Raw genomic sequence first — 27,533 nt, forward strand, 5'->3', positions numbered from 1 at the left:
AAGCATAGAATAACTTAAGTGCAATTATCATTCTAATATAAAAAACCTAACTATAGTGTTAAGAAAAAAACTATGATAATTTTCTTGTATCCCTCTAATTCTATTTCTAGCTATAATATTAACCCTTATCCTAAGATTTACCTAAAAATAAACATAAAGATACTTTTAATCTTAAGAGTAACAATAAACCTAATGTTAACCTTTACCCTATTTGTAGTCCTAAGCACGATGTAAATGCTAAGTTCATAATATTAACCCTTAATCCTAAGCATAACTCTAACTTGACCTTAACCATAAACCTAATACTAACCCTAACCATGATGTAAATCCCAACCCTAGCCACAACTATAATCATAACCATAACTCTAAACCTTTGACCCTATCCATAATCCTCCCTCTAAAAACCATAACCCAAATTGACACATAACCATATCTAAGTTTGGTATTTAGTTTAAATTGTCCAATTTATAAATAACACTACTGTATTTCAAATTGTAAGGTAGATTTAGTATATGCATTTTTACTTATAATTCATTTAGTCAAGGTTATTCAAATGTAATTTTTTAATATCTATTATATTTGATAGAAAAAAAATAGATAAATAACATAATTTTTATTTTTTTAATCAAATAGTGATTTAGAAATTTAAATTAGTCTATAAATCTAAATCTAAAATCTAGATATATGAGAATCTTTCTAGAAAGATGTAGACATAAAATCTTTTATTTTTCTTTATGAAATGTATAAATAATATTTCTATTTAATTTTAGTTCAAACTTTTAAATATTTCAAAATTAAAATAAATTATGATTTTTAAAATTTTTTAAATGAATAATTAAAGAACTAATTTATAACTAAGATTTAGATATAAATAGAACATTTCTATATTTTTAAATATATTATCAAAAATCTTGTTCTTTTCTTTTGCATGTAAATTTCTAATCAACAACCAACCTTTGTGAGCATTCTTCCAGTCTTTGATAAAAATAACGTTGCAAACAAAATGTACAAAGAACCAACAAAAGTCCACATTTTTCTTATTAAATAACAATTCTGCCTTATTAATTGGCATTCAAAAAGTTCCCTTTGAATTGAATGTCTACGATGTATAATCTCATTTATAGAACAATAAAGAGGAGTGAGAAATTCAAATATGAATAAACTAACATATGGTCTATTGTCTTTAAAATTATTTGATCAATTCTAAATAATATTGCATGGTCTTATTTTACTTATATTTTGTACATATGCAATTTTAAACTAATAGGAATACATAATATTTTTAAGATGATTATGATTAGATTTTGAGGTGAATGCTACTATTCAAAATTGACAATGTGTATCACAATAGCCATTGGGATTAGAGGATAGAGAGAAACCATGATGATTAGAAATTTTCGATGTGCCAAAAGGATGGAGTAAGAGAATTTGGTGTGAAGGATGCAACATGCAAGACTATTTTTGATAAATGCAATGACACATGGGTCAAAATACATTGTTTCTTATTATAATAAGATGACTAGTCTAGCAAGATACAAACATGCTTAATGTAAGATCCAAACCAAATAGCAACGATAGGAAGTGTGTTTCTTTATTTTCAATGTGTGCAACCTATAAAGCCATGCTTTTGTTAATAGTGATTGCCCAACATAAACTATGCAATAATTAGAGATTTCACAAGAATGAAGCTCCACATTAACAAGTCACATCCATGATAAAGAAGATTTCATTATTTCTTATAGAAAACACAAAAATATCTAAAGATTAAAAACTATTAAAAGAAATTAATCTAAACCCACTTATCCAAATTGTAAGTGCACCAAAATACATGTCTAATAAACCCCACAATGAGTAGAAGGACAATTTAAAGACATGCAACCTAAAATGATTGTGCGTGGGAAAAGAAAAAACATGTTCAAAGTGAATGTTTTGATACAACCAATCAATATAGGAGGGAAAAATTAGAGAAACAAATAGATGAGAATAGAAAGGAATTTAAAGGAAATAATTTTTTTTTATATAATACTTTTAAAATAACTGCAAAGCAAGTCAAAATAACTAGAAATAAATTTTGACAACTAAGACTGACAATTTTACGGCGAGGCTGACAATTTTTTGATGAGAAATTGTAAAAACCAGCAGTATAGCTTCCACATATAAGCCTATCAACTTAATTAACCTCAATAAACAATAATAGTAAAAAAAAAGAAACAAAGAAACACTTTGTCCTTGTACATGGATGTTAAAGCTAATATAATGGAACACCATCAATTCCATGATGAAATTATAAAGATAAAAAAACTACCACACTAACAGTTTGATAGAATGTGGTTGGTATTGCTAAGGATTTGGCTAATGAGGTTAAATGACAGATGGGAACAAGAGCGGTGCTTGTGGAATGGAGATAACCAATGAGGGTCTTAAAGCTTTGGAGGATAGAGTGTTGTCTTAAGAAGGAAAGACTGACAACACTGAAGCTATCCTCAAGAGTATTACTAACCAAAGCTTCAAGATTTTGGAAGCTTCAAATGAACATGTCAAGATTCCCCTGAACAAGTTGGATAACTCCTCATTGGATAAGTGATGCAGGAGCATCCAGAGGTATAAGGGCAATCCTGTGTCACCCAAAAAAAATGTACTTAGACTTAGTTTTTGTTTCATGTGTTTTCATTTTTGGACACCCATTTGGGTCAAATAAAGGTTCCAACTCTCACAGTTCCACTATCAGTGTGCTAGAAAATCCTAAAAAAATAGGAGCATGTAATTGGACCATCATTTTGGTAAACTAGAAGGTGTGAATTGGTCAGATGAATGTAATTGTGATTTAGAACATTCCAAAAAAAGAATTAGGTCAAAAGGCCCCACGGTTTGAAAGTTATTGCAGTTTTTCGAGTTTTGGAGACCTCCTAAGAATGCTTCAAAGTCAAGTTAGGGGCATTAAATGACCTCAAAAAGGGCTGAAAAATGGGGGACGAGTGAATTTGGTCCATAGGGTTATAGAGCGCTTCAAGAGCTTTTCGAAAATGTAAACGGTTCGTCAATCGGAGCTACGATTCAAAAGTTATGCCTCCTGGAAGTTTGGTTACCATTTCTGGATTCTTCTAGATTTGCGCCAACTTTTAACGTAGCTTCTGGAGCCTTCTATTTGGTCGGTGGATGCCTACTAGCACCTTCTAGAATGTATTCCTAGTCCTTAACCCTCCGGGGTCTATTTAAGGAGATTCCTAGCATTGTAAAAGGCAGTTCAGAGTGGAGTTTGAGAGGAGGTACTGAAAGGAGAAATTATCTCCACATTTATGCTATTGTAAGCCCTTAGGGAATGTTTTGAAGGGTATTTTCTCTGTATTGAATGTACTAGCTTATTTTTCAGTTAATACAATTTCCCTTTTCTGTTGTGTCCATTCTGTTCTTGGGTTGTGTCCCCATCAAGTGGTATTAGAGCTGGTTTTCTTGAGTGTGTAGATAGAGTGTTGACTGTGAGGCAGTTTGCACCAGGACTGTGTGGTTGTGGGTTTGAGTTAGAAGACGCCTCCATGAAGAGAGCATGGCGGAAGGGCCAGAGCTATTAATCCTGAGGAGGTTAGAGCCCTCCAAAGGCAGGTATAGGCATTGCAAGAGGAGCTCTGTAGAGGAGCAAATGTGGCCGAAGGTGACGATAGTGAGGATGACAATGAAGAAGAAGAAATGGGACCAGAAGGGGAATTTGACAGGGAAGTTCTGAATCATACAAAGGAAAGGCTTTTTAGGGCCATTACTAAGTTTGGGAAAAGACCTACAATTGAAGTGGGTGTATTTTCAGGAAATCTAAAACCATATGAGTTGATTGATTGGATCAATGAACTGGAAGAATACTTTGAGTATGAGGATATCAAGGACCCAGATAGGGTTAAGTTTGCAAAGGCCAAACTGAAAGGCCATGCCAAAATCTGGTGGCAAGAGGTTCAATTAGAAAGAAACAGAAGAGGAAAGGAGAAGATCACAATATGGGATCGCATGTGGACAAATTGAAGAAGTAGTTCATTCCTGTGGACTACGAGCTTGATTTGTTTAAGAAGATGCATGGGTTAAAGCAAGCAGGAAGATTAGTCCAAGAATATACAGAGGAATTTTATCGACTCTTGATTAGAGCGGGGCATGCAAAAGCAAATAAGGAGAAGGTTGCTCGTTATATCAGTGGGTTGCGACCTAACATCCAGGAGGAATTGAGTCTGGTGAGAATGACCAGCATTGAAGAGGCATACCAGTTTTCCCTACGGGTTGAAGAGAAGCTGAATAAAAGGTTTGAAGGAAGACAAAGAGGGCACGATCAAGGAGGAAGGGGAAGTGGTAGATCATCTGGAGGCCGCAATGAAACCCAAAAGAAAAATGAAGATGTGGGTACTAGCAGGAACCAGAGGAATGAGGGTTTCAATCGCTCCCATGATCGAGACTTTGGAAATCAGAGAGGAAGAGGCAGAGGACATGGACAAGGAAGAGGCGGCTTTCGTGGTACCTGTTTCCATTGCAATGAAGAAGGTCATCATGCCTATGAATGCCCTCAATGACAAGGAAGAACAAATAGGAGAGCTGAGGGCCAAGCTAGGGTTGCTCATGTGGATGAGGATGCACAATCATCACATTCAGAGGATGCAGAAAGAGGAGAGACCTTGGTAAATGAAAGAGTCCTACTAAGTGGTGAGATTGAACTAGGACAACAGAGGAGTTTGTTCCGTACCAGATGCAAGTGTGAGGATAAATGTTGTGACGTGATCATTGATAGTGGTAGCACTGATAACTTGGTATCAGAAGAGATGGTCTCTAAGCTGAAGCTCAAGAGGGAGAAACATCCCCAGCCCTATCGGATTGCTTGGGTAAAAGATGATCATAAGGTCCTGGTAAGTGAACAATGTTTAGTGAAATTCAAAATTGGGAGTTACCATGATGAAGTTCTCTGTGATGTTATTCCGATGGATGTTTGCCATCTATTGTTGGGTAGACCATGGCAGTTTGATAGACATGCAGTACATGATGGGCATGCAAACACATACTTTCTGACAAAGGATGGAGTTCGCCATAAATTGAAGCCCATGAAAAAGGAAGGTGAAAAGGTATGTAGCAGTGCTAGGATTTGTCTTGTTGATGGAGAGAAGTTTTTAGATGACATGAAACATCAGCATATGTGCTATGCTTTGATTCCTAAGAAAGATAAAGAAGGTAGTAGTGAAATACCACTTGAAGTTTCAGATTTACTAGGGGAATTTGGAGATATTATCTCTGATAATGTTCCAGATGGATTGCCACCAGTAAGGCAAATCAGTCATCAGATAGATCTGATTCCAAGAGCTAGTTTGTCTAACAAGGCTGCTCACAGGATGACTCCTGCTGAAATAGAGGACCTAAATAGACAGGTTCAGGAGCTGTTGAGGAAGGGCTTGATTCGAGAGAGCCTGAGTCCATGTGCAGTACCTGCAATACTCGCACCAAAGAAGGATGCAGAGTGGAGGATGTGTACAGATTCTCGAGCTATAAATAGGATAACCATCAAGTACCGATTTCCTTTGCCAAGGATGGATGATCTTATGAACTGCTTGAGTGGAGCTCAGTACTTCATAAAGATAGATCTCAAGAGTGGCTATCATCAGATACAGATTCGAGAAGGAGATGAGTGGAAAACAGCCTTCAAGACCAAGGAGGGTCTTTATGAGTGGTTAGTCATGCCCTTTGGATTGAGGAACGCCCTAAGCACCTTCATGCGGCTCATGAATGAGGTACTTAAGAAGTTCTTGGGAAAATTTGTTATTGTCTATTTGGATGATATTTTAATTTTCAGCAAGACTTTGGAAGAACATTTACTGCATATTCGTAGTGTCCTTGAAAGGCTAAGGGAAGAGAAACTGTTAATTAATCTGAAGAAGTGTATCTTTGCAAAAAGGGAGTTAGTCTATTTGGGGTTTGTTATATCACCCAAAGGTCTCAAAATGGATCCAGAGAAGGTAAAAGCCATCTTGGAATGGCCTACTCCAAGGTCTGCTACTGAGGTAAGATCATTTCATGGTCTTGTTAGTTTTTACAGGAAGTTTATTAAGAATTTCAATGGCATATGTGCACCCCTAACTGATACAATAAGAGGGGATAGAAAAGAGTTCAAATGGACTGCAACAGCTGTGAGAAGTTCTGAATTGCTAAAGAAGAAGGTAACAAAACAACCTGTGTTGGCACTTTCAGATTTTAGAAAGGTTTTCCAGGTGGATTGTGATGCTAGTGGCAGCGCTATTGGGGCTGTATTAAGCCAAGAAGGTAAGCCTATTGCATATTTTAGTGAAAAATTGAATGATGCAAAGAAGAAGTATTCTGTTTATGATCAAGAGTTCTATGCAATAGTTCAGGTCTTAAAGAAATGGAGGCATTATTTATTGCCAAAAGAATTTGTTTTGTATACTGATCATCAGGCATTACAGTACCTAAATAGCCAAGGTAAATTGAATCAGAGGCATATGAAGTGGGTAGAATTCTTGCAGAGTTATACATTTGTGTTGAAGTATAGAAGTGGAAAATCTAACAGGGTTGCAGATGCACTAAGTAGGAGACAGTTGTTGCTTACAATAATGCAGGTTGAAGTAGTTGGGTTTGATGAACTCAAGAATTTGTACCCTGAGGATCTTGATTTTGCTAAAGCATGGAAAGCTTGTAAAGAACCTGTTGCTGTAGATAGAACCAAGTGGTTATACTATTTAATTCAGGATGGCATGTTGTTCAAGGGTAGTCAATTGTGCATTCCAAGGAGTTTCATGAGGGAAAATCTGATTAAGGAGAAACACAGTGGAGGGATGGTAGGACATTTTGGTCAAGATAAGACCATTGCCATTCTTAGAGAACATTATTTTTGGCCTCAAATTTCACAGGATGTGAAGAAGTTTGTACAGAGTTGCCAGGTTTGTCAAGTTGCCAAGGGGTTTAGTCACAATACTGGCCTATATCAGCCATTGCCTGTTCCATCAAGGCCATGGGAGGACATAAGTATGGATTTTGTTCTTGGATTGCCAAGGACACAAAGGGGTAATGACTCAGTATTCGTGGTGGTTGATAGGTTCTCCAAAATGGCACATTTCATTCCATGCCACAAAACTCATGATGTTGTCAATATTGTAGGCTTGTTTTTCAAAGAGGTGGTAAGACTACATGGACTTCCAAGGAGTATAGTTTCTGACAGAGATACTAAATTTGTGGGGTATTTCTGGAGGACATTGTGGAAAAAGTTGAGAACAGACTTGAAATTCAGTTCCACGCATCACCCACAAATTGACGGCCAAACAGAAGTGGTAAACAGAAGTCTGGGCAATTTGTTGAGATGTTTAGTTGGGGATAAGCCCAAGGGATGGGATTTGATTCTACCACAAGCACAGTTTGCTTACAATAACTCTATAAATAGGAGTACTAGAAAATCACCATTCCAAATTGTATATGGGAATAGCCCAAGGACTGCACCAGAATTGAGGAAGATAGAGCAAGGGGAGAGGACAAGTGCTGAAGTGGAAGAATTTGCTGAACATATCAAGCGTCTACATGAGGAGGTTCAGGCACACATTACCAAGATGAATCAAGAGTATAAAGCTAGGGCTGATCAAAGGAGAAGACATAAGGAATTCCAAGTAGGGGATCTAGTCATGGTGCACTTATGAAAAGAAAGATTTTCAGCTGGTACTTACAACAAGCTGAAAATGAAAAAATTTGGCCTCTGCAAAATTTTGAAGAAACATGACTCAGGAAATGCATATGAGGTGGAGCTGCTAGATGGTATTCACATTTCTCCCATTTTCAACATTGCAGATTTAACAGAGTATCATGATGATGGTGCAGACGAGGAGATGGTGTTAGAGCCATGTCCAATAACTGCTTCTAAGAAGGAGGAGATAGAAGACATTCTAGATCATCGTGTGGGTAAGAGTACCAGAAACAAGCAATATGAAGAGTATTTGGTCAAATGGAAAGGACAATCGATCGAGGACTCAACTTGGATTTCAGCAGTTGAGGTTTCCCATTTGGAATTTCCTCTACCATTCATAAAGTGACAGGGTCACTTTTCAATCTACCCTGGGTGTCTGATGCAGGAGCATCCAGAGGTATAAGGGCAATCCTGTGTCACCCAAAAAAAATGTACTTAGACTTAGTTTCTGTTTCATGTGTTTTCATTTTTGGACACCCATTTGGGTCAAATAAAGGTTCCAACTCTCACAGTTCCACTATCAGCGTGCTAGAAAATCTTGAAAAAATAGGAGCATGTAATTGGGCCATCATTTTGGTAAGCTAGAAGGTGTGAATTGGCCAGATGAATGTAATTTTGATTTAGAACATTCCAGAAAAAGAATCAGGTCAAAAGGCCCCACGGTTTGAAAGTTATTGCAGTTTTTTGGGTTTTGGAGACCTCCTAAGAATGCTTCAAAGTCAAGTTAGGGGCATTAAATGACCTCGAAAAGGGCCAAAAAATGGGGGACGAGCAAAGCTAGCCCATAAGGCTATAGAGCGCTTCGAGAGCTTTCCAAAAATGTAAATGGTTCGTCAATCGGAGCTATGGTTCAAAAGTTATGCCTCCCAAAAGTTCGATTATCGTTTCTGGATTCTTCTAGATTTGCGTTGACTTCTAACGCAGCTTCTGGAGCCTTCTATTTGGTCAGTGGATGCCTACTAGCACCTTCTAGAATGTATTCCTAGTCCTTAACCCTCCGGGGTCTATTTAAGGAGATTCCTGGCATTGTAAAAGGCAGTTCAGAGTGGAGTTTGAGAGGAGGTACTGAAAGGAGAAATTATCTCCACATTTATGCTATTGTAAGCCCTTAGGGCATGTTTTGAAGTTTATTTTCTCTGTACTGAATGTACTAGCTTATTTTTCAGTTAATACAATTTCCCTTTTCTGTTGTGTCCATTCTGTTCTTGGGTTGTGTCCCCATCAATAAGGCTATTATGCATGTTTCCTCCATAGACTCACAAGTTAAGCCCAACAAGAGGATCAAAGTGCATACTAGGAAAGAGCCCCCCCCATCAAATAAAGTTAAAGAGCTAAAGAAGGTGGGAAATGGTGAAATTGAAGCTTGAGGCAACAAGGCCATTGAAATGTTTGAGTTAATGTTGTTGTGTTTTGTCCTTTTTGTCTTGTCTTTTGGTCTTCTTAGCTGTTTTTGTATTGTCCCAATGTCTAGTTGACTTTTTTCTTTTGCCATGTTTGTTTCAAGTTTATCTATGTTTTTGTCTCTAGGCATAAATAGTTTATATCTTTTGTTCTAAGATGTAAAGGGTTTCAAAGCTCCTTCAAAATCCATTTTCATCTAAATAAACACAATTTGATTCCATGATGAAATCATAAAGATAAAAAGAACCACCTTCAGGGATGATAATAAAAAATGACAAAATTATATAAAGAAATAAAGATGCCACCTACCTTACAATCATATAATCTTACAGAACCTTCAATTCTTAGTTCTCTTCTAGAAATCAAATAGAGATGAAAAATCATGTATCCAACAAAGAACTAGTTTAAGCTCAAATGTGAGAAAGACATAAAAATGTATTAAAAAATAAAAAGACAAAATATTAATTTTTTAAATCACAATAAAAGTTTAAATAAAGAAACACTACATCCTTAAACAACTATCCTACATGAACATCCAAACCTAGGGGAATGTCACCATGGTTACCTTTGCCTCCCCAATTACTGCCCAAAAAAATTGCGATAGTCATTCATTTTTTATTTTATTTTAAATTTCTTGATTGTTGATTGGTCCATTTGTGCAAAAAGTACTATAACAACTATTGGGGGTCTTAGTGGCAGGGATTGGGCAAATATTTTAAAATGACACTTTTAGACCATCTCTCACCCTACAAGTTCTACAAAGAGCTCCCTAAATGTTAAAAAATCGAAAGATTTACTTTAAACTCTTTAGTTACCTAAAGAGGTAAAATCAACAAATTTTGACATACATATTAGAAACTACTGTGTGGCTACTAGATCGTTTCCCCTAATATAATAAAATAATATAGATAAATTTTTGATTCCATTATAAAATTAAATGAACAAAATAAAGATATGACCTGCCTTACAAATACAATAAACATGAAGGCCATTTCATTCTTCAATAACAATAAAAAACCACCTACTCTTTGAATATTCATATTCCATAAATATCCCAAGAAAATATAAATAAGGAAACACTAAATTTCGATCCTATCATTAATTTGTTCAACTGAAAACATAAATTCCCTTGCTTATAAATGCAGCCATAATTATCTGAAAACAAAGATACCTTTAAAACACAAACGAGATAAACATTCAAACTAAGTACAATTTAACACTCGAAAATTTGATTCCATCATAATATTATATGACTGAAGAACAAAAATGGCACTGCTTATAACCAACGGATAACCATTTAATCCCGTACAAGCTTCTTTGGAAGCTTATTTGACCGAATCAAACAAATAAAAAACTACAGATATCATTAACTTCCTTTCTAATAATGAACACAATTTCAGATAAATAAAATATCCAAATATCATTAAAATTCTCTCTGAATCGAGCAAATCAGATACATAAAGGATCCAGATATCATTAAAATTGATTTTGTATTTGAATAAATTATATAAATAAAATATTTAGATATCATTAAAATTCTTTTTGAATCGAACAAATCGAACAAATCAGATGAATGAAATAGAAAGATATCATTACAATTCTTTTTGTATTTTAACAAATCAGATTTTACAGCATTATTTTTCGGCAATTTAAAATTAGCAGATCTTTAGGTATGTCACCGGCTTGATGTCTGTGGGAGAACCAACGGAGTGTGGAACACACGATTCTCACGTAGCTGCGAAGTCGTACTTGGCCAGGTGGATGCCTCGCATGCAACATTTTGTTCTTAATGAAAATAACATCTGGCCAATCACCACCATTTGCTGTTCCAGAAATTCCACGCTGGACTCCCAGAGGGGTTCTTGGAAATAAATAAATAGGGAAATGAGCATAGGCATTGACCTAGTTGCCCAAACACGATGGACGCCGCACCGTTTGAAAAAGATATTGTTCCGTCCCGTTTGGGTTCCCAGCTTTCCACCTAATTTTTTTCAAATCCACTTTACAGTGGTATTGTTGATATGACTGGAAGGATTTTATTTGGTCAGATCTGGAAGTTCAAAAAACTCAAAAACAAAACGACAAATTCCGGTAAAATTATACAATTGTTTTGTGGGGGGGAGAATTCTATGTCGTTTCAAATGAGGTGAAATTGTGGTTTGTTTCTGCCGGCTCTCATCGATTGGTTTGGTTCAGCTGTGTGAAACGACCCGTGGATCTTCTTTTGTACTCCAAAGAAGCGGTGGCGTCCTCGACTGCTCGATCCGCCAGTGTAGTTGTTCAGGATGATTTCTTGATTGTTTCTCTGGTTGAAGGGGATGAATGGATAATGGATGACGCAGTTCCGAATAAACGGCTTCAGTTCTGGGAGCTATTTCACAGGTCTTTTCTCTTTTCGCCGGGATTTTTTTTTTGCTGTCTTTTGAATTTTAGTGTGGCGGAACAGGGGGGATTGGTGGACATTGTTGAGGCATTTGTTTAGTTTGGACCTCTTTAATTGTGGAATGGTTTTATTTTGCTTTATGCTTTGGCTGTCGACATTTTTTGTAGAAGAAATATGTGGAATTGTTGCATTGTGCTTATGTATCTCGGACGTCAGTGTCAGTGAGCTTAAAGACAATCTCCCGAAGTGCGTATGTATAAGTTTAATGCTCCATTGCTTTCCTTAGTGATCTCGTCTTAAAACTTAGGCTAAATACTTGACCTTAAATCTTGAGTTCTAAGAAGCGAAGGTCGAATTCACAGCACAGTTAACTTCTTTTTGGAGGGTGGATCTTATTTTAATGGAATTCTTCTTTGGGAGGCGGTACTTTTAGTTGTCATTTTAATTAGAAATTGCCCTACTTTCTCACGCCTTGGTGGCCATATACCTAATATCAACCATTTTGAAAGTAGAATTCTGCTTCAAGTTCCACTCGAGTTGCGAGCTTTCGGCAGCAGTACAGGTTCAACAGTTGTTAAAGTTCATCCACGTTTTATTGAAAGAACTATCCGAAGGTATTTCGTTTCTTTAGTTATGACTCCCGTAGAGTTTTTCCCCAGGCTAAGTAACTTCCTGAAAGACATTTCTTTAATCGTGACATACCCACACGATGGGAACTTTACATATGGCCCATCTCAGGATGACTTGATGCTACGATTTTGATCTCCAATCTACAGCAGGTTGCTTCGTCTCAGCAACAAATGCATAGAAATCAATGCCCCAGTACAAGTCTGTACTTCTCCGAGGAAGGAACAGCTGGATCACAAATGTATTGAGATATGTTAGTAAGTTTATAATCTTGGCTCTAAATCATAACTTGAACCGTGTTAAAAAGACTACTATGAAACAGATTCTTTAATATGGTGGTAGAATGGTGTAAAATATGCTAAAATGGCAATGGCCTCGCTCTTATGCTTTTCTATTGTCATTTGGCGCCATTGTAATTTGAAGAAGGAATAGTGTCTCGATCAGAAACAGTAAACCTCTATGGCTATGACACATGCAATAATAAGACTTATACTTTCTTAGCTTCTGATTGACTAGTAGTTGATTCTCCTTCTCCTGGTTAAATGTCATCTGTTAAGGTGGCTCAGTTCAGAATTTAATTAATTGTGCTTTAAGTAAGTTTGATCTGGAATAGTATTGGAATGGATGACGTTCCTTAAGATTAATTTAATGAATGTCAAATAGAACATTTGTAATTAATTTGACTAAAAATCTACACAGTTGAACCCTAATAACAATATCATAAAATTTAACTTCTCAAATTTTTGTACCATGAAAAAACTTCCATTTTAATATTTGTAATGTATTCGTCCAGAAAACTCTAAATTTCTTGTTTGCTTGAAAAGAAATAACGCCAAACAAAAAGTTCACGATCTGATCACAAATTTCGAACCCTTATATGTTGACGTCAAATCATAAACCCTAAGTTTATAAAAATATTCAATTTCAGCAACATGGAAACCTCCAAAAGATATTCAGTTTCAGCAAATAGGGCTGGGAACTAATTTTCAGAATTTTCTGAAACAATTTATTTTCACTCACAAGGCCCTACATCTGTATAAAATGTTGATGTAAAGTGTATGGTGGCCGGAAAAATATTTGCAGCGTTGATTTTTTTTTGAAATCATGCGCATGATGTCCAAATCTGATACTAGTCTCTTAGAAATGACTCCTAGCTGTTGTTTGCTGATGTATGATGACTGATACAAGATAAACCAGAGGCTGAATCAATGCATGAATGACTGCTATTCTCCTTGCAGAGGCAATAATCAGCTAGGGTTTGCAGAAAATGATTAATTCAAAGTTAAAAATGGCCGATTTTATTCCTCCATGGGGGTGGTGCTCAGCTAGGGTTGGCTGATCTAAGGCCAAAATGATTGATTTTAGAAGTTTCAGCTTCTAAGTTATAGGAAAATTTTCTAAAATTTATTTTATAAGAAAGGATTTTTTAATTTTAAAGTGCCAGTTTTTGACAAATGACTAAAATTTTCTCTAAGCTGGTGGGATTATTTCCAGCCCCATCTCATTTTCATCTGCTTCTTAATAAAATGGGGCGCCTATTATGAAGGAAAAGATTCTTAATCCTTAATCCCAGAAAAATTCTTATAGGACCTCCTTTACTAAAAAATAAACCTGTAGCCCCCCTCATAGACTTCTGACTTAACATTGAATGATGATCAAAGCAAACAGCAAATGTTCCTTTTGATGGTTGCATTCTTTTTATAAATTAGACCCTATTTTTAAAAATACATTTTATTTTTACCCAAGCATTTAAAAAATGCTTATTATGAAAAACGTGTAAAATTATTTTAAATTTATTTTTATCAATTTTAAAAACTATTTTTTTAAAATTATCAGTGTGGAAAAAACTTGTGTTTAAAACTATTATTTGTTATAATATTGTAATAAGTTACCACTTTTGATTAAAAGTTATTGGGTCCAATTTAGAGTGAAGTAACTTAATTGCAATTCACAAAAATGGGACAAGACCGTATTCACTGATAACAGACTTTGGTCAAAATTAAATAACTCTGCCTGCTATCCTATTGGTATAATTTTGATCCCAAGACATATTTTGGACCTTGATGTTATTGATAAAAAGAATCATTTGAAACTCTTAAAGAATTAAGTGCATTTTTCCTTCTCGTTTCTCGTTTCTCTATTTATATCCTCGTTACGTAATTTAATTAAAATTGAAAATTACAATGGCAAAATTATAAACTCATGTATGACCAAGGATTTATATTTTGGACCTTAATATTATTGTTGTTCATTGAGCCATATTTGTAAACTAATTAACTTTTCAATATAAGGTGAATCATTTGAAACTCCTAAAAGATGTAAGTACATTTTCCCTGCTCATATCTCGTTTCTCTAATTCCCATTGAGTTAGTTAAATTTGAAGTTATTTGTTAAAGCAAAACCGCAACATTATATATAAAAATAAAATAAAAGTTACATTAACATTCTTTTGGACAAATTTTATGGAAATTAAAAGAGTTAACAACTAATTTGTTATTGTTATGCATATTAAAAGTGAGCGAGCTCGGAGAATTTTGAGTTGCAACAGACATTTATGCTTCACGCTGAATTCGAAATTCCTCTCCTGCATAGTGTTTCATCTGAAATGGCCTCATGACTTCTTGATATTATTCCCCATAAATAGTGCTTTTTGTGTTCGTATCTTTGAGTAGATTTGTGTTAGCAATTGATGATCTTAGATATTCTATACTGATTTTGTGCTGTTAACTTTGGATTGGATATTGCTATTTTATTTTGAGGCATTTCATTGCAACAATCCCATGCTTCTGTATGAATTGTTCACGTCTGTCAAAGTCATCTACATATTGTAGAATGTTTATTATCTTTACTATAAATATTAATGTGACTGTGGGCCTTCCTTACCAAAAGTGTATTAATGTTATATATTTCCTTTTCACGTTTGATTTCTTTAATCTTTAATGTATCATGGGTTTTGACATTAACTTGGCCTGTACATTTTGGGAACCTTGTTATTATCTAAAGCACTGGAAAAATGGGACTCAAGAATCAAGATATGATCATAGGAATATCCATTGGTGTGACTATTGGGGCAGTGTTAGCTACTTTCACTCTTCTCTGCATCAGATTTCATAGGAGACGTGCTAAAGTTGAAGGCAGTAATTCAGACCAGAGAGGCTTATCTATGCCTATGCGCTATAATGGTGCTGATTCAAGCACAGTGCTTTCAGATTCAACGGTGGGTATTGAGTCACCAGATGCAGGTAAACGGAGTGTTTTTTCTTCCTGGTGGGGACGACAGGACAATAACTTGCTGGCAACAGCTTCTGGGATTCCAAGATATCCGTTCAGGTACATCGTCTATCACTCTAGATAGACATGCCATTTTGTAGGAATAGGCTGAAGAATATTAGATGTTCATTGAGGTAGGTAGTGATCTCTTGAGTACAAGCACTATCTCAAATTGTGTTATTGGAAATATCATTTGTTTTAAATTGATATATCTTTTCTCTTCATTTTCTATTATGAAAAATGTTCAGTTAGCCTTTTATGCCATCTGTTAAGTATCATGAAGGGTTTACTGACACCTTGTTGGGTGCACTATGCTTATAAAACATTAATTTTGACGTTATTCTCCTGAGTGTTATTACTCTATCTTGTAAACTTGTACGTTCTAGTTTTTGTTATTAATTTGGTTTTGATATTAAGATACTTCACTATAGGGAACTTGTACCTAGCTACAGAATTTAAAATATAGACTATGAATGTGGCAAGCAAATCATGGAAGGTGCGTGATATTGGGATTTAGCTAGCTCATTAACACTAATAATTTCAAAAGACATTTCTTTTCCTCTAATTTTCAAATCATTTTTGGAGCAGAACGTATGGGTATATGGACAATCCATTATTTTGCTCTAATTTATGGTTTCAGAGTATAGGAATTCATTTATTATCAAGCTAGTGTGGTTACATTTCGATGGCGTCTGAACTAGCTGCTAGTTGATTATGTAAACTTAGGTTAATAAAGACTTCTAGTTACTTCTTTGATAATTGTGATTTTACCTTTTTGTACAGCTTGAAAATATATCCTGAAAGTCTAATTATTTTAAATGGAAGTTTCCATAAATTGTAGCAAATCCTAATTTTTAGCTGAATCATAGCTATTGTTCAATAATATTAATCATGCTATAGTTACAGTACAATGTTACCAGCTCTTCTTTCTTTTCCAGTTTTGACAGGCCATTGTATTGTAGGGGTTGCATGGCCATCTCTATGATATTGGGTTTAATTATTAATATGTTTCATGAAATATCTCTGACTAGATGGCTGAGAATATTTTGTTCCAATAAATTATAATCTGATCACTCACTTGTGTAATGGCCGAGAACACTTTGTTCCCAAAGTTGTTGTAATCTGATCACCCACTTGTGTGAAATTATCAATATCAGGAGTTTAGAGACTTGATTTGTTCAGATTGTGTGCTTATCTGCATTTAACACATAGTGAATAGTCAGGTCACAACTCTATGAAAGATAATTCATGCATTGCTTAGTGCACAATCCTTGCACATTTTTGCATAGCACTATTAATTCAAATTTTTTGGCATTGCATATCGGTGAATATGCCTTAACTTGGGCATAGCTAACTCAATACCTGATGCATCCAACATGTGGTCGCATGTATACGATATATAACTAGACATACAAGTTTAATACTTATTTATACTTGAAGAAAGCCCTATGGCCAACGCTTGTGTTTTTACTTATAGTGTATTGTTCGATCTCGAACTTATCCACCAACTAGCACTAAAATTGGCAGGAATACTTAGGATTTAATGGTCATGAATTCTCCTTATCCCACCTTGATATTAGGCAACTTGATCACCCTATGATATTGAGTTGCTATTCCAGTTCCACCAAGAAAGAGTTGCTATTATAGTTGTCAATGGAACCCTATAATAGAGAGTTGATAGGGTTTATTATTGATCGTACTAAGGATGACCATACTACGGAGTTCTGGATCGCTAAGGGCGTTGGTAAGGCATGGGGCAATCACTAAGGACCACAAGCGATGAAGGAAACGTCACTAGTAGGTTCACTACCAATTGATGTTGACCTAGAACCGGTGGTAGTTTTGGCACAGGCCTAAGGCCTTTTGACCCGAAGGGTGGTGGGGCCCTCTTGTCCTTACGAAAAGTGTACTATACATAGGGCACTTGAGGTTCTTTCCATCAAAATGCCTCCATATGGCCCTAGCTTGAACCATTTTATAGTCTTCAACCTTGCTCCAATTAGCTTCAAGAAAGCTATTGCATAAGGATTGCAAGTGTGGAAACAAAGATATGATAGGTAGGTGACTCCCATGAATCATACTAGAAAAGATCCTCAGAAGTTAGAACCCTTATTATGTACATAAGCCCTTGCTTTATTAAGTTAGCACCCCTCTTAAGAGAGCTCCAGAAAATAGAACCCTTATCCACAAGGCAGAACCAAAGGACATCCTTGCACACTTCCCCCAGATACTTCTTTATAAGGATTCAGGCAAAATCTTGATCTTGGTTTATTCACCATCTCCAAAAAAGCTTGATAGCCGAAACCTAACTACTTAAGCATGCTTGATGAAGACCAAGACCGACCTCCTGCTTTGGCTTGCAAATAGATTCTCATTTAACTAACCTTCACCTAGTTGAGAGCAAATTGCTAGCCTGCAAGAATTGATGGACAAGGGCATCAAGTTTCTCAATGAAGCTTGAAGGAGCAACATGCACAAAGCACCTATAAATGGGGAGGGCCCAAACCATTGACTTCAAAAATGTCAATCGCCTAGTTGTTGAGAGCCACCTATAAATCCAATGGTTAACCCTCCTGAGAAATTTATCCAAAATATCCTGCCAAAACCCCCTTGGTAGAGGACTTACCACAAGAGGAATGCCAAGATAAACAAAGGGAGGGGACCATTATGGAGTCAAAGGATTTGGGCAATCCTATAACTTGAATAAGCCTAGAAGGCTAGGAGCAAAAAACAAAAATATAAGACTCATCCTCAATAATCTTTTCCTATGCTACTTAGGACCCTTCCTTTGTCCCCATCCCTGAAACATTTTGTGGACTTGGGGACTTGCCTATGACAACCCCTTATACTAGCAATCTTTCAAAATCAAGCTTTGATTTTAATACAAACCCATCAATTGCATGTGCTTATTAGGAACAATAGTATATTTTCTAGGTTTTTGTAATTTTATAGTTGAAACTTTGAGCCTTTGGGGCTTTTGTTAATAATAATTTAACATGTGTGAATATTGACAATGAAAGCATTTGAATTTTGTTAATTTGTTTCTCAGTGCTCATGTGGAAATGTAACTTAACTCTAATGTTATGTATTAAGCTTCTACAATGTCTATGATGAATGCTTTAACAATGTTAAGATATAAATACTTGAAATTTCGCTATTTTCTAATAGTTGTTCTAGATCCTCCCTTAAAAATGGCCCAAAAGTACCCTCGTAGTGGAAACACATCCTATTGTACCCGCCCCTAAAACTTGGTGGATCATTTATCCTTCATGCAAAGGAAGCCGAGTTGATATCCAAAGTCATTAAGTTCTTCGTGTAAATGATTCCATTTACCCCGATCAACATTAGTCATTAACAAATTGTAAATGAAGGTATACTAAAGTCCAGCTTGTACCCTTAATTAGTGCTTGTCTTACATGAGCCTTGATAAATCTTTCTAGCCCTTCAACTATTAAAGTAAAACAAGGAGATAAGGGTTCTCCTTGCCGAAGCCCTTTCGAGGCTTCAAATAACTCATACAACTCAATATTGATATTAACAACAAAGAAGAATACATGACACAACACATGACCTGATTAACCCACTCACTTCTAAATCCAAAAGCTGAAAGCACTTTATGAAGGAAACCCCATTTGATAGGATCATAAGCTTTGTCCATATCCAATTTTATGAACACAACCTTCCCCATATAAGTTATCATAGAATGAATAGCCTCATTTGCTATGACTATCCCATCCAAAAGTTTCTACCAACGAGAAAGCCACCTTGTTCCTCAGAGATCAATCTATTGTCCTTACTCCTCAAAGATCACTCTATTGAGCCATGGCTTGAGCTTCTTTGCAATTAGCTCAGTACTTAATTTATATACCACACGATAGAGAGCTATAGGTCTAAAGAGATCAAGAGAATTGATTCCTTTTCTTTTAGGGATAAGAGCAAGGATTGTAGAGTTGATGACTCTTAACGTCTGTTCATTTCTTTGTTATTCCTACACTTCCTCCGAAAGAGCCTAATTGATAATCTCCCCAAACTCCTAGTAAGACTCAATTGGGAACCCAATTAGATTGTGATTTTTCTTTCTTTATCTGAAACATAAACTCTTGTAATTCATCCAAAGAGATTGGTTGAAAAAAATCCTCATTTATTTAATTAGAAAGTAGCGAGGGAATGCAGATTCGAATATAATATTCTTCATCACATGTAGGGGAGAGTCCTTGAAAAGAATCTAGAAGCTTCCTTCAAAATATCATTGAAAGAAGAAAACTAATTCCCCTTAGAGAACATAAGAGAGGTGATAAGGTTCTCATTTCTTATATCCTTAATAGAATTACGAAAAAGATAGTGTTTTGATCTTCTTCCTTTAGCCAATCGATAAACAACTTTTGTTAATAGAAAATTTCCTCTTGAAGCTCCAATTCCTCCAACTCCTCCATTGTTGCAATCTCCTCTCTACATCTTTCCTTAGTTAGAGCATGATCTCAAATTCGACATGTAATGGCATCCACACAAGGTTAAGTAGACACTTAAATTAAAAAGAGGTTGCAAAAGCACTGTCTACTCCACCTTTTATGCTTATGCTTCACAATTTGATATCTCTTAACAAAGAAGTACATTGCCTTACCATAAGTAGGTCTCTCATTTCACCACCACTCAAGCATAAGTTGAAATTTAAAAGAGGGATTTTCGAGGTTTTGAATGTAGTAGAAAATTTGCTCGACTAGTGGTCAAATCCTCTTCAATCTAAAATCATTGAAATGGTAACCCAACTATCATCAACCTAGAACTTGAAATGAAGAATTTATCTAACCTCTTAGAAGTAGCATCCTTCCCACATCTTTTGTTATTCCATGTAAAACAGGTATTGCTATGCTTTATATCCTTCAAATTCAGGATAGCTATATTATCCCTTAAAAGCCCAACAAAATACTTAAGCTGATCAGTGCCTCCCCTTTTCTCGTGTAGATTGGAAACAATGCTAAACTCACCAACAAGGATTTAAGGAAGATAGGGGCAAGAGGCTAGATACATCTGACATGAGACCAAAGCAAACGTTTTCCAAGAAGATTAGATCCAAAGCAACACAAATCTGTATGAGTCTGTAAAGTAAGCTATGCCGCCCGAACTGCCTTGAGCCCCAACACATAGGCATTGGCCATGGTTTAAAATACTAGTAGCCTTTTCTAGCATATCGTCCACTAGCAATTTGGTTTCTTGAATGAAAAACATATTAGGAGAATCAATAGCAATCAACTCTCAAAGAGCTTTTTGACTAGGGATGCTATCGGAACTTTTACATTCCATGAAAGGATAATCATTTTTGGGAGAGAGAGAAATGGGAATAAGTGGTTCATATTGACCTAGATTCCACCGACATCTCACCAGTTGACTTTACTTTTTCCTGATCCTTCTTGCATCCCACCGTAGGAGGCTTTTTGGATAACTCTTTTTAAAGGATCTTTTCTATAAGCCCAAAACAAGCAAGACCCTATTGCCTTATCCAACATCCAAAATTTCCTTCTCTGATTGGGGGGCGAGACTAACTGGAGTTGAATCATCTCTCAAATCTTTAATCTCAATTGACACTAACTCACTAGGAAGCAAAGGAGTTTGATTTGTTATCCATTTATCCTTAAGACCCACTTGTGACAAATTGAGCTATTGTACTCTCTAAACTCTGTGGTGACAACTCCCAAGGAATCAACACCAGAATGTAAGCCAAATGGAGTACCCTCTTCTTGAGCCAAATCCTCTAAGGTAGAAAACCAATAAATATCCTATCACTTTGTCTATCCCCGAGGGTTCTCTTTTTTCCTCTACCCTTTTACAACTCAATCTGACATAGGGGCTTCTCCTTTATCAACCTTAGGAATAGGGTGAGAGGGTGAATTAGTTGTGTGGTTGATTCTTGGGTTTTTCCTTCACCCTCTTCCCTTACTGTCTTGGCCTCAACCCATTGATTCCATTCTTGTGCCATAACCATGAGTTGTAGTGGCTGTTGCAACTCGAGCATTTTCTCCAAGAAAATGTAATACAATGCATTTCTAGTCTCAATTGGTTTCAAGAACTCCTTTGCAAAGCTCTTGAAGAGTGCTGTGAAGGGTGGTAGTTGTAGATAAACATCTGCACATCTCTCACATCATTGACCACTCTTCTAATTCAGCCAATCTTCCCCATGTTCTTGAGTGCATTGTTAATGGCATGCACACAACATAAAGTCCATCAAATGTGTCTATAGACTGCCCCAACAAGCTTCTTTGCAGCTCTATAGACATGTGCTACATCTGTCACTACTGGGACTACATTTTGTGGCCCAACCTTCTCAATAGCCTCCCTAAAAATGTGAAATTGAAAATCAGCATCTATGTGATGCCGCAAACAATCAACTATCCTCAGAAAGTATGGGTCCTCTGTGCATGTAATAGATGTTGACAAGTGGACGATGGCAAATGTCTGTCCTCCCATCCATATCTATGTTGCATCTAGACTCTAAGTAGGTATTCCTTCATCTGCTCCATCAAATCACTGATCTTGTTCTATTGGTCATCTAGAACATCATTTGTACATTCTCAAGTCTGTCTAACTCAAAACAATATCACCACATTGATGTATCATTTTTGAGTAAACACCAAAAGAACAAACATTTGAAGTCCACAACCCAAAAATAGGAGGTTACATAAAACTTCAAAATAAGAGATTATGAGAGTTTGACAAGAATGTTATGAACCTAGATATGAAAATTGACATATGAATTCAATTCTTGTCAAATCAGATATGAAAACTGATGTAAGAACTCAAGTGGCATATGATAATTATCTATCTTCCAAGTTCCAAATAATTAGTAGAGGGCATGTGAATAGTTATTGTAGGGGCCCACCCAACAATATAGAATTATAGGGGCATTCTGGTCGCTAAAGTGCAAAGTAGCTGAGTGTTTATCTGCCCCCCCGGTTTAGGATGGATGGGCAACCAAACAGAGCAAGCTATTGTGGGAAGGTGGGTTCTCGAGGTTAAGTTGAGGAAGTCCAGCCCACATGGAGAAAATCAAATCCAACTAATATACTCCCTTAGGCCATCCACCCACCCCTGCCACCCTCCCAGGCATCTTCAACGTTATCTACCTCAACCATATATGTATTTTGTTCATGCCTCATCTGTTGATACATGTCACATGCATGCTTTGCCTTGTCCTAATGATGTGTAGTCTTGACAAGGTTATTTTTTATGGTCCAAACTTAAGACTAGTTAATATTTTAATCTTGTAAAATGAACAAATAATAATAAAAATTATTCTAGCACGTATTTGCACTAACAAAACTTGGGTAATCAGTTATTCATTGTTTCTTAAATAGCATTTGTGGTCCATTAGTCATGGGTGCTAAGAGATTCTAGAGGCAGTACCTGATTTCTAGTATTGTCCATTGTATTCCCATCATCCCTAGACATTCACCATAAACATTATATCAGTTTGTTTATTAGCTATTATAATTAGATCTCTTTGAGCCTTGTTGACTTATTAGGCTTTTGTCTGTTGGACATACTAAAATATTTTCTTCATTGTTCCTTCTCATAATTGAGGTTGATGGTAGCCATGAGGTTGAACACTATTGTGACCCAAAAGTCCCAATTCTGGATAACTATCAATTTGACTAGTTTGATGTTTTAGACTCAGAGTTTGGATAAACCTTGGGTGGAGTTCTAGTATGAAGTTTGGACAAGTTTGCGGGACAGCTTTATTTTAGAGCCTAGAGAGAGCACTTAAATATAAATTCAGTTTGAATATCAAGGACCTTTGGAATGGAGCTTAAATATGTCTCAATACAGGGGGGTGTCAGGATTTTGGTTAATTTGTTGCATTTACCTAGGTTATTGGAGAACTTGGTGAATGCAATAAGGTAATCAGATGCTAGCTCATGTTTAGTTGTTTCTGCAAATCAACCTGGTTAATACTATTCAGTATTTAAGCTTAGTTACCAACTTGGGATATGAATCCGATTCGGGCACGTGAATCAGATCCATGGATTCGCTATTTTTTCCCAATTAGGATTTGTGTGTGTATATATATATATATATAATGAGAGCAAAATAGAGAGCAAATTTGAGGTGAACTGTTTTTGGATGTGAAATAAAAGGGTCGTTTTAGGGTTAGAAAGCAAAAAAATATTAAAAAAGTTATTAAATAAGTAAGACCCACATAAAATCTTGGCCTGCCTGTCGTTCCTTGAGGATTCACGCCAGATTCATGCTGGATTTGTGCTGATTTGGGCATGATCCTTGTTTTACACAGTGGATTTGTCCGGATTCGCGCCGGATTCATGCTGATTCGGGCCAGATCCTTGTTTTACATAGTGGATTTGCCTGGATTCGTGGGTCGTGAATCCGGAGGAATCCATTGTGTAAAACAAGGATCCTGCCCGGATCGACACGAATTTGGATCTGGACCAGATCCGAATCTGGATCTAACGTCTAGGGCATGAATCCGATAACTAAGTATTTAAGCCTTAAAGGATTGTTCCAATTTACTTGATGTCCATCTTTCTTATTCTTTGGTTTATGAATTAGATATACTTCCCAATGTGTCCTATCCTATCATTCTTTTGAACACAATCTTGCTTTAGACTGGATAGTGTATCTTGCATCAATGCACACTCTTTCTTTAGGTTTTGTAAATAAAACCCATATTTGGTATTTTTCTCAAAGTTGGTGTGATTAATAATCTTAATTGAATTGCTAGTTAAGAAGAATGAAATCATGATATAGTAAGAACTGATTTTAAGCTTGAGTTGATTTTCCCTTGGAATGAAATCAGCCCATCCTACCAAATCTTTGCATTTATAAACTATACCAGATGCATTGTCAACCTGCAGACTACTAGATGTTAGGTTGCTTCTGAGTACTTGTAGCATTTTTTGCTGTATAAAAGTGTTTTTTTTGATAGTTACAGATTCATGAGACCTTCAGAATATAATAATAATTTTTGTACTTCATATAGGTGTCTATTTGCTTTTCCAAAGGGTACTTTCTTTCAGGGCTGACTGAGTTCTGTATTCTATCCAAATTTTTTCTTATGAATCTCTAGGGATCTCCAAAAGGCTACACATAACTTTACAACAGTGCTGGGGCAAGGGGCATTCGGTCCAGTTTATAAAGCTACGATGGCTACTGGTGAAACAGTTGCTATTAAAGTGCTTGCAACGGACTCTAAGCAAGGGGAGAAGGAGTTCCAGGCTGAGGTATTGATCATCCTATAAAATACCGCACTATATCTGAATAACATAATGAAGAACTCTGTAAAGCTTTCATCAGCTTGTATATTGAATACTTTAAGGTGATACAGTTCATTGCAAGTATTTTCAGAGACTGCTACTTTAGAAGTGCCTTTTGATTGGATTTGTCCGAGTTTACAAACTACTTATACTCGCTGAATTCTTTTGAATTTTAGAAATGACATGAGTGATATTGAAAATGTTTAATCTTTTATTTGATGGCTTCATTAGGAATAGTTTTCTTATTTTGTAAGGACAGTTATGAATAATATTAAGACGATGAAATGATCTGATTATTTGCAAATTTTTGGACAATTGGAAAAGGTGTAATGTCTATTGCATTGTATTTTCGGAGATTGCTACTTTAGAAGTGGCTTTTGATTAGATTTATCTTTGAGTTTTCAACTACTTATACTTGCTGAATTCTTTTGAATTTTAGAAATGACATGAGTGATATTGAAAATGTTTGATCTTTTATTTGATGGCTTCATTAGGAATAGTTTTCTTATTTTGTAAGGACGGTTATGAATAATATTACGATGATGAAATGATCTGATTATTTGCAAATTTTTGGACAATTGGAAAAGGTGTAATGTCTATAGCATTGTAGTAATAGCATTTACCAAAAAGTGTTCCTGTTTTTCTCACCTACATCTGAAGTCTAAACAATATACACTGCTTTCTGCTTATGAGAATAAAGTGTACAATTGTGTCTTTTGATGTAATCAATATGACTGTAACGCTAGTTTTCCTCCTTCTGTATTTGTGTGAATCAAATCAGTGCTGATGTCTAGCTCTACAATGTACGTTTGTTAATGGGGTTGGCCATTTTATTTTACTACCACTTCTGTACAAATTTATGTATATTATAACCATGAAGCCAAGTGTTAAGTCATAGAGTGCAGGACATTATGCAAAAACCATGTTCAGCATGGAGAGGCCTGCATCTCAGTTTGAGTGCGCATGAAAATTATAAGATTTAGCACCAAAACTTAGCTTTCACAATTTGATTTCTTCAATTCACATCTCTCTGTTTAAGATGAATCTATTGTAGATGGACAAAGTTATGAGAAGCATTTATTATATTTGTCTAATTTAAATAAATATGCTGGTACATTCTCTTATCTTTTTCCCTTAATCAAAATGTTGTTTATTTTATAAAAATCTAATACACTTCACTTCCCAGTGGTCCTTTACTTAACAAGATTTATTTTCATTTGTTTTTCTGTTCGTAGGATATAGCTCACAAAAACACAACTTTCAGAGGAATCTTATTAAACTGCATCATCATGATATTGGCCTAGAAGTTTTGTAATTATAAATCACTTAATTTTGTTTTGAAAGAAATGCATCTTATACATTGTTGAAAATTCATTAGTTGATCTTTGTTGTGTTCATATTCCAGATAGTGTAGTTCTCAGGTTTAGCAAATAGATCTCTTTTGTAAAGTTGCCTGAACACAAGTTAGAAATTAAGAAGCTATATTTAAATTGTGTTTATGTGTTGAGGTGGGTAGGTTAATAAGTTGCTTGAAATGTTTCCTTTTTGGGCAATGCATATTTATCAACTACCTTTTGCATCCATCCCTATGTGTCTAATGTCCTTTTTTGGGGACATTAGGAAATTAAGGACATATCCATTTAATATTACAATTGACTTATGAGAGCATAATATAAATTCATAACAGGGGTCAATTTAATATTATAAAGTGGGCAAATAAAAGTGACAAAGGAGGAATAAAACGGAAAGACAGGAGAAGGGAGTTGAATGGTCACAACTCTGGGCAATAAGAGAAGAAAGGCTTCATTCATTTGGACAGGCTTGGATTCGAGACTTATTTTCTAGTTTCTGTTTGGAGAACTTTGGGAAGCTATTAGCTCTCTCTTGTTGAGGATCCTGAGGAGGGAAAGCTTCAGGCTCTTCTTGGATGGATTGGACGTAGCCCTGATTCATCTTTGTGGTGGATTCATATCAGAATGCACACTTGGGATTACATGTCTATTTTATTGTTATTTCCAATCTTACTGTATTTTCTGTATTTAAGATTGGACTTGATATCTGGTTATGCTGATGTATAATGCAATAACATATTCTGAGGCATTTTTGAGAATTTACTGGTTATATTGCTGGTTTACATTGCATCATTTATCTGTTTATGTTCTGAAATTTTATTTTGAGAAAATTTGGAGATAATATCCTGCTGGGATATTACAGTGGTTTCAGAGCTTAAAAAATCCTGCCAGCATGTGGAAGTTTTTTGTCATAGACAAATTACTAAAAGATTTCATCAAAAAATGACTCCTACTGAGGTTTTCAAAGAAATAATTTTTTTCTAGGCATTGTTATTTCAGGAGAGTAATTCCTTGAAATTGAAAATCAAATTCAGAGGAATTTGATTGTCGTAAGAAGTCTGAGGCAATATTTCAATATTTGAATCGTGGGCCCATATGTGGTGAAAATACAAGGTTGGAGCTTACATTTGACTGTAGATTGTTCTTGGCAGAGTTAAAAGTTAAGAAAACTTATATTTAATAATAGTTTAAGATATATAGTCGGGCGCTTATTATTTATATTTGAATATTTGAATCATGGGCCCATATGTGGTGAAAAATACAAGGTTGGAGCTTACATTTGACTGGAGATTATTCTTGGCGATGTTAAAAGTTAAGAAAACTTAGATTTAATAATAGTTTAAGATATATAGTCGGGCCCTCATTGCAGTACGATTTGATATTTGTCGTGGAACTAGACAAATTTGTATGGCAGGCTGTTCAGTGGCGTGTTTGATGGGCTATTAAGAAGAACTATTTTAAAATTTATTGAGCCTCTTTAAAGCATTGCTACATGGTATATAGTCTACCATATAACTTCTGCGGTGGTAGAATAA

General features: G+C 35.7%; 1 protein-coding gene across 2 annotated transcripts in view; it reads left to right on the forward strand.

Annotated features, from left to right (window-relative positions):
- Positions 1-10,711: 10,711 nt before the first annotated feature.
- LOC149566802 (calcium/calmodulin-regulated receptor-like kinase 1) overlaps positions 10,712-27,533 on the forward strand; it is a 37,823-nt gene continuing 21,001 nt past the window's right edge. The window contains exons 1-3 of one of the 2 annotated variants that reach the window (XM_089820124.1): positions 10,712-11,485; positions 15,117-15,443; positions 24,460-24,613. In XM_089820124.1, the coding sequence (XP_089676250.1) occupies positions 11,433-11,485; positions 15,117-15,443; positions 24,460-24,613 (534 nt within the window). In that variant the 5' untranslated portion in view covers positions 10,712-11,432. The remainder of the gene's footprint in view (positions 11,486-15,116; positions 15,444-24,459; positions 24,614-27,533) is intronic. The other variant, XM_089820125.1, reaches the window with a different exon arrangement.

This window comes from Cupressus sempervirens, chromosome 3 (assembly GCF_028749045.1).
Source record: "Cupressus sempervirens isolate cs-2001-9-10 chromosome 3, ASM2874904v1, whole genome shotgun sequence".
Taxonomy (NCBI): domain Eukaryota; kingdom Viridiplantae; phylum Streptophyta; class Pinopsida; order Cupressales; family Cupressaceae; genus Cupressus; species Cupressus sempervirens.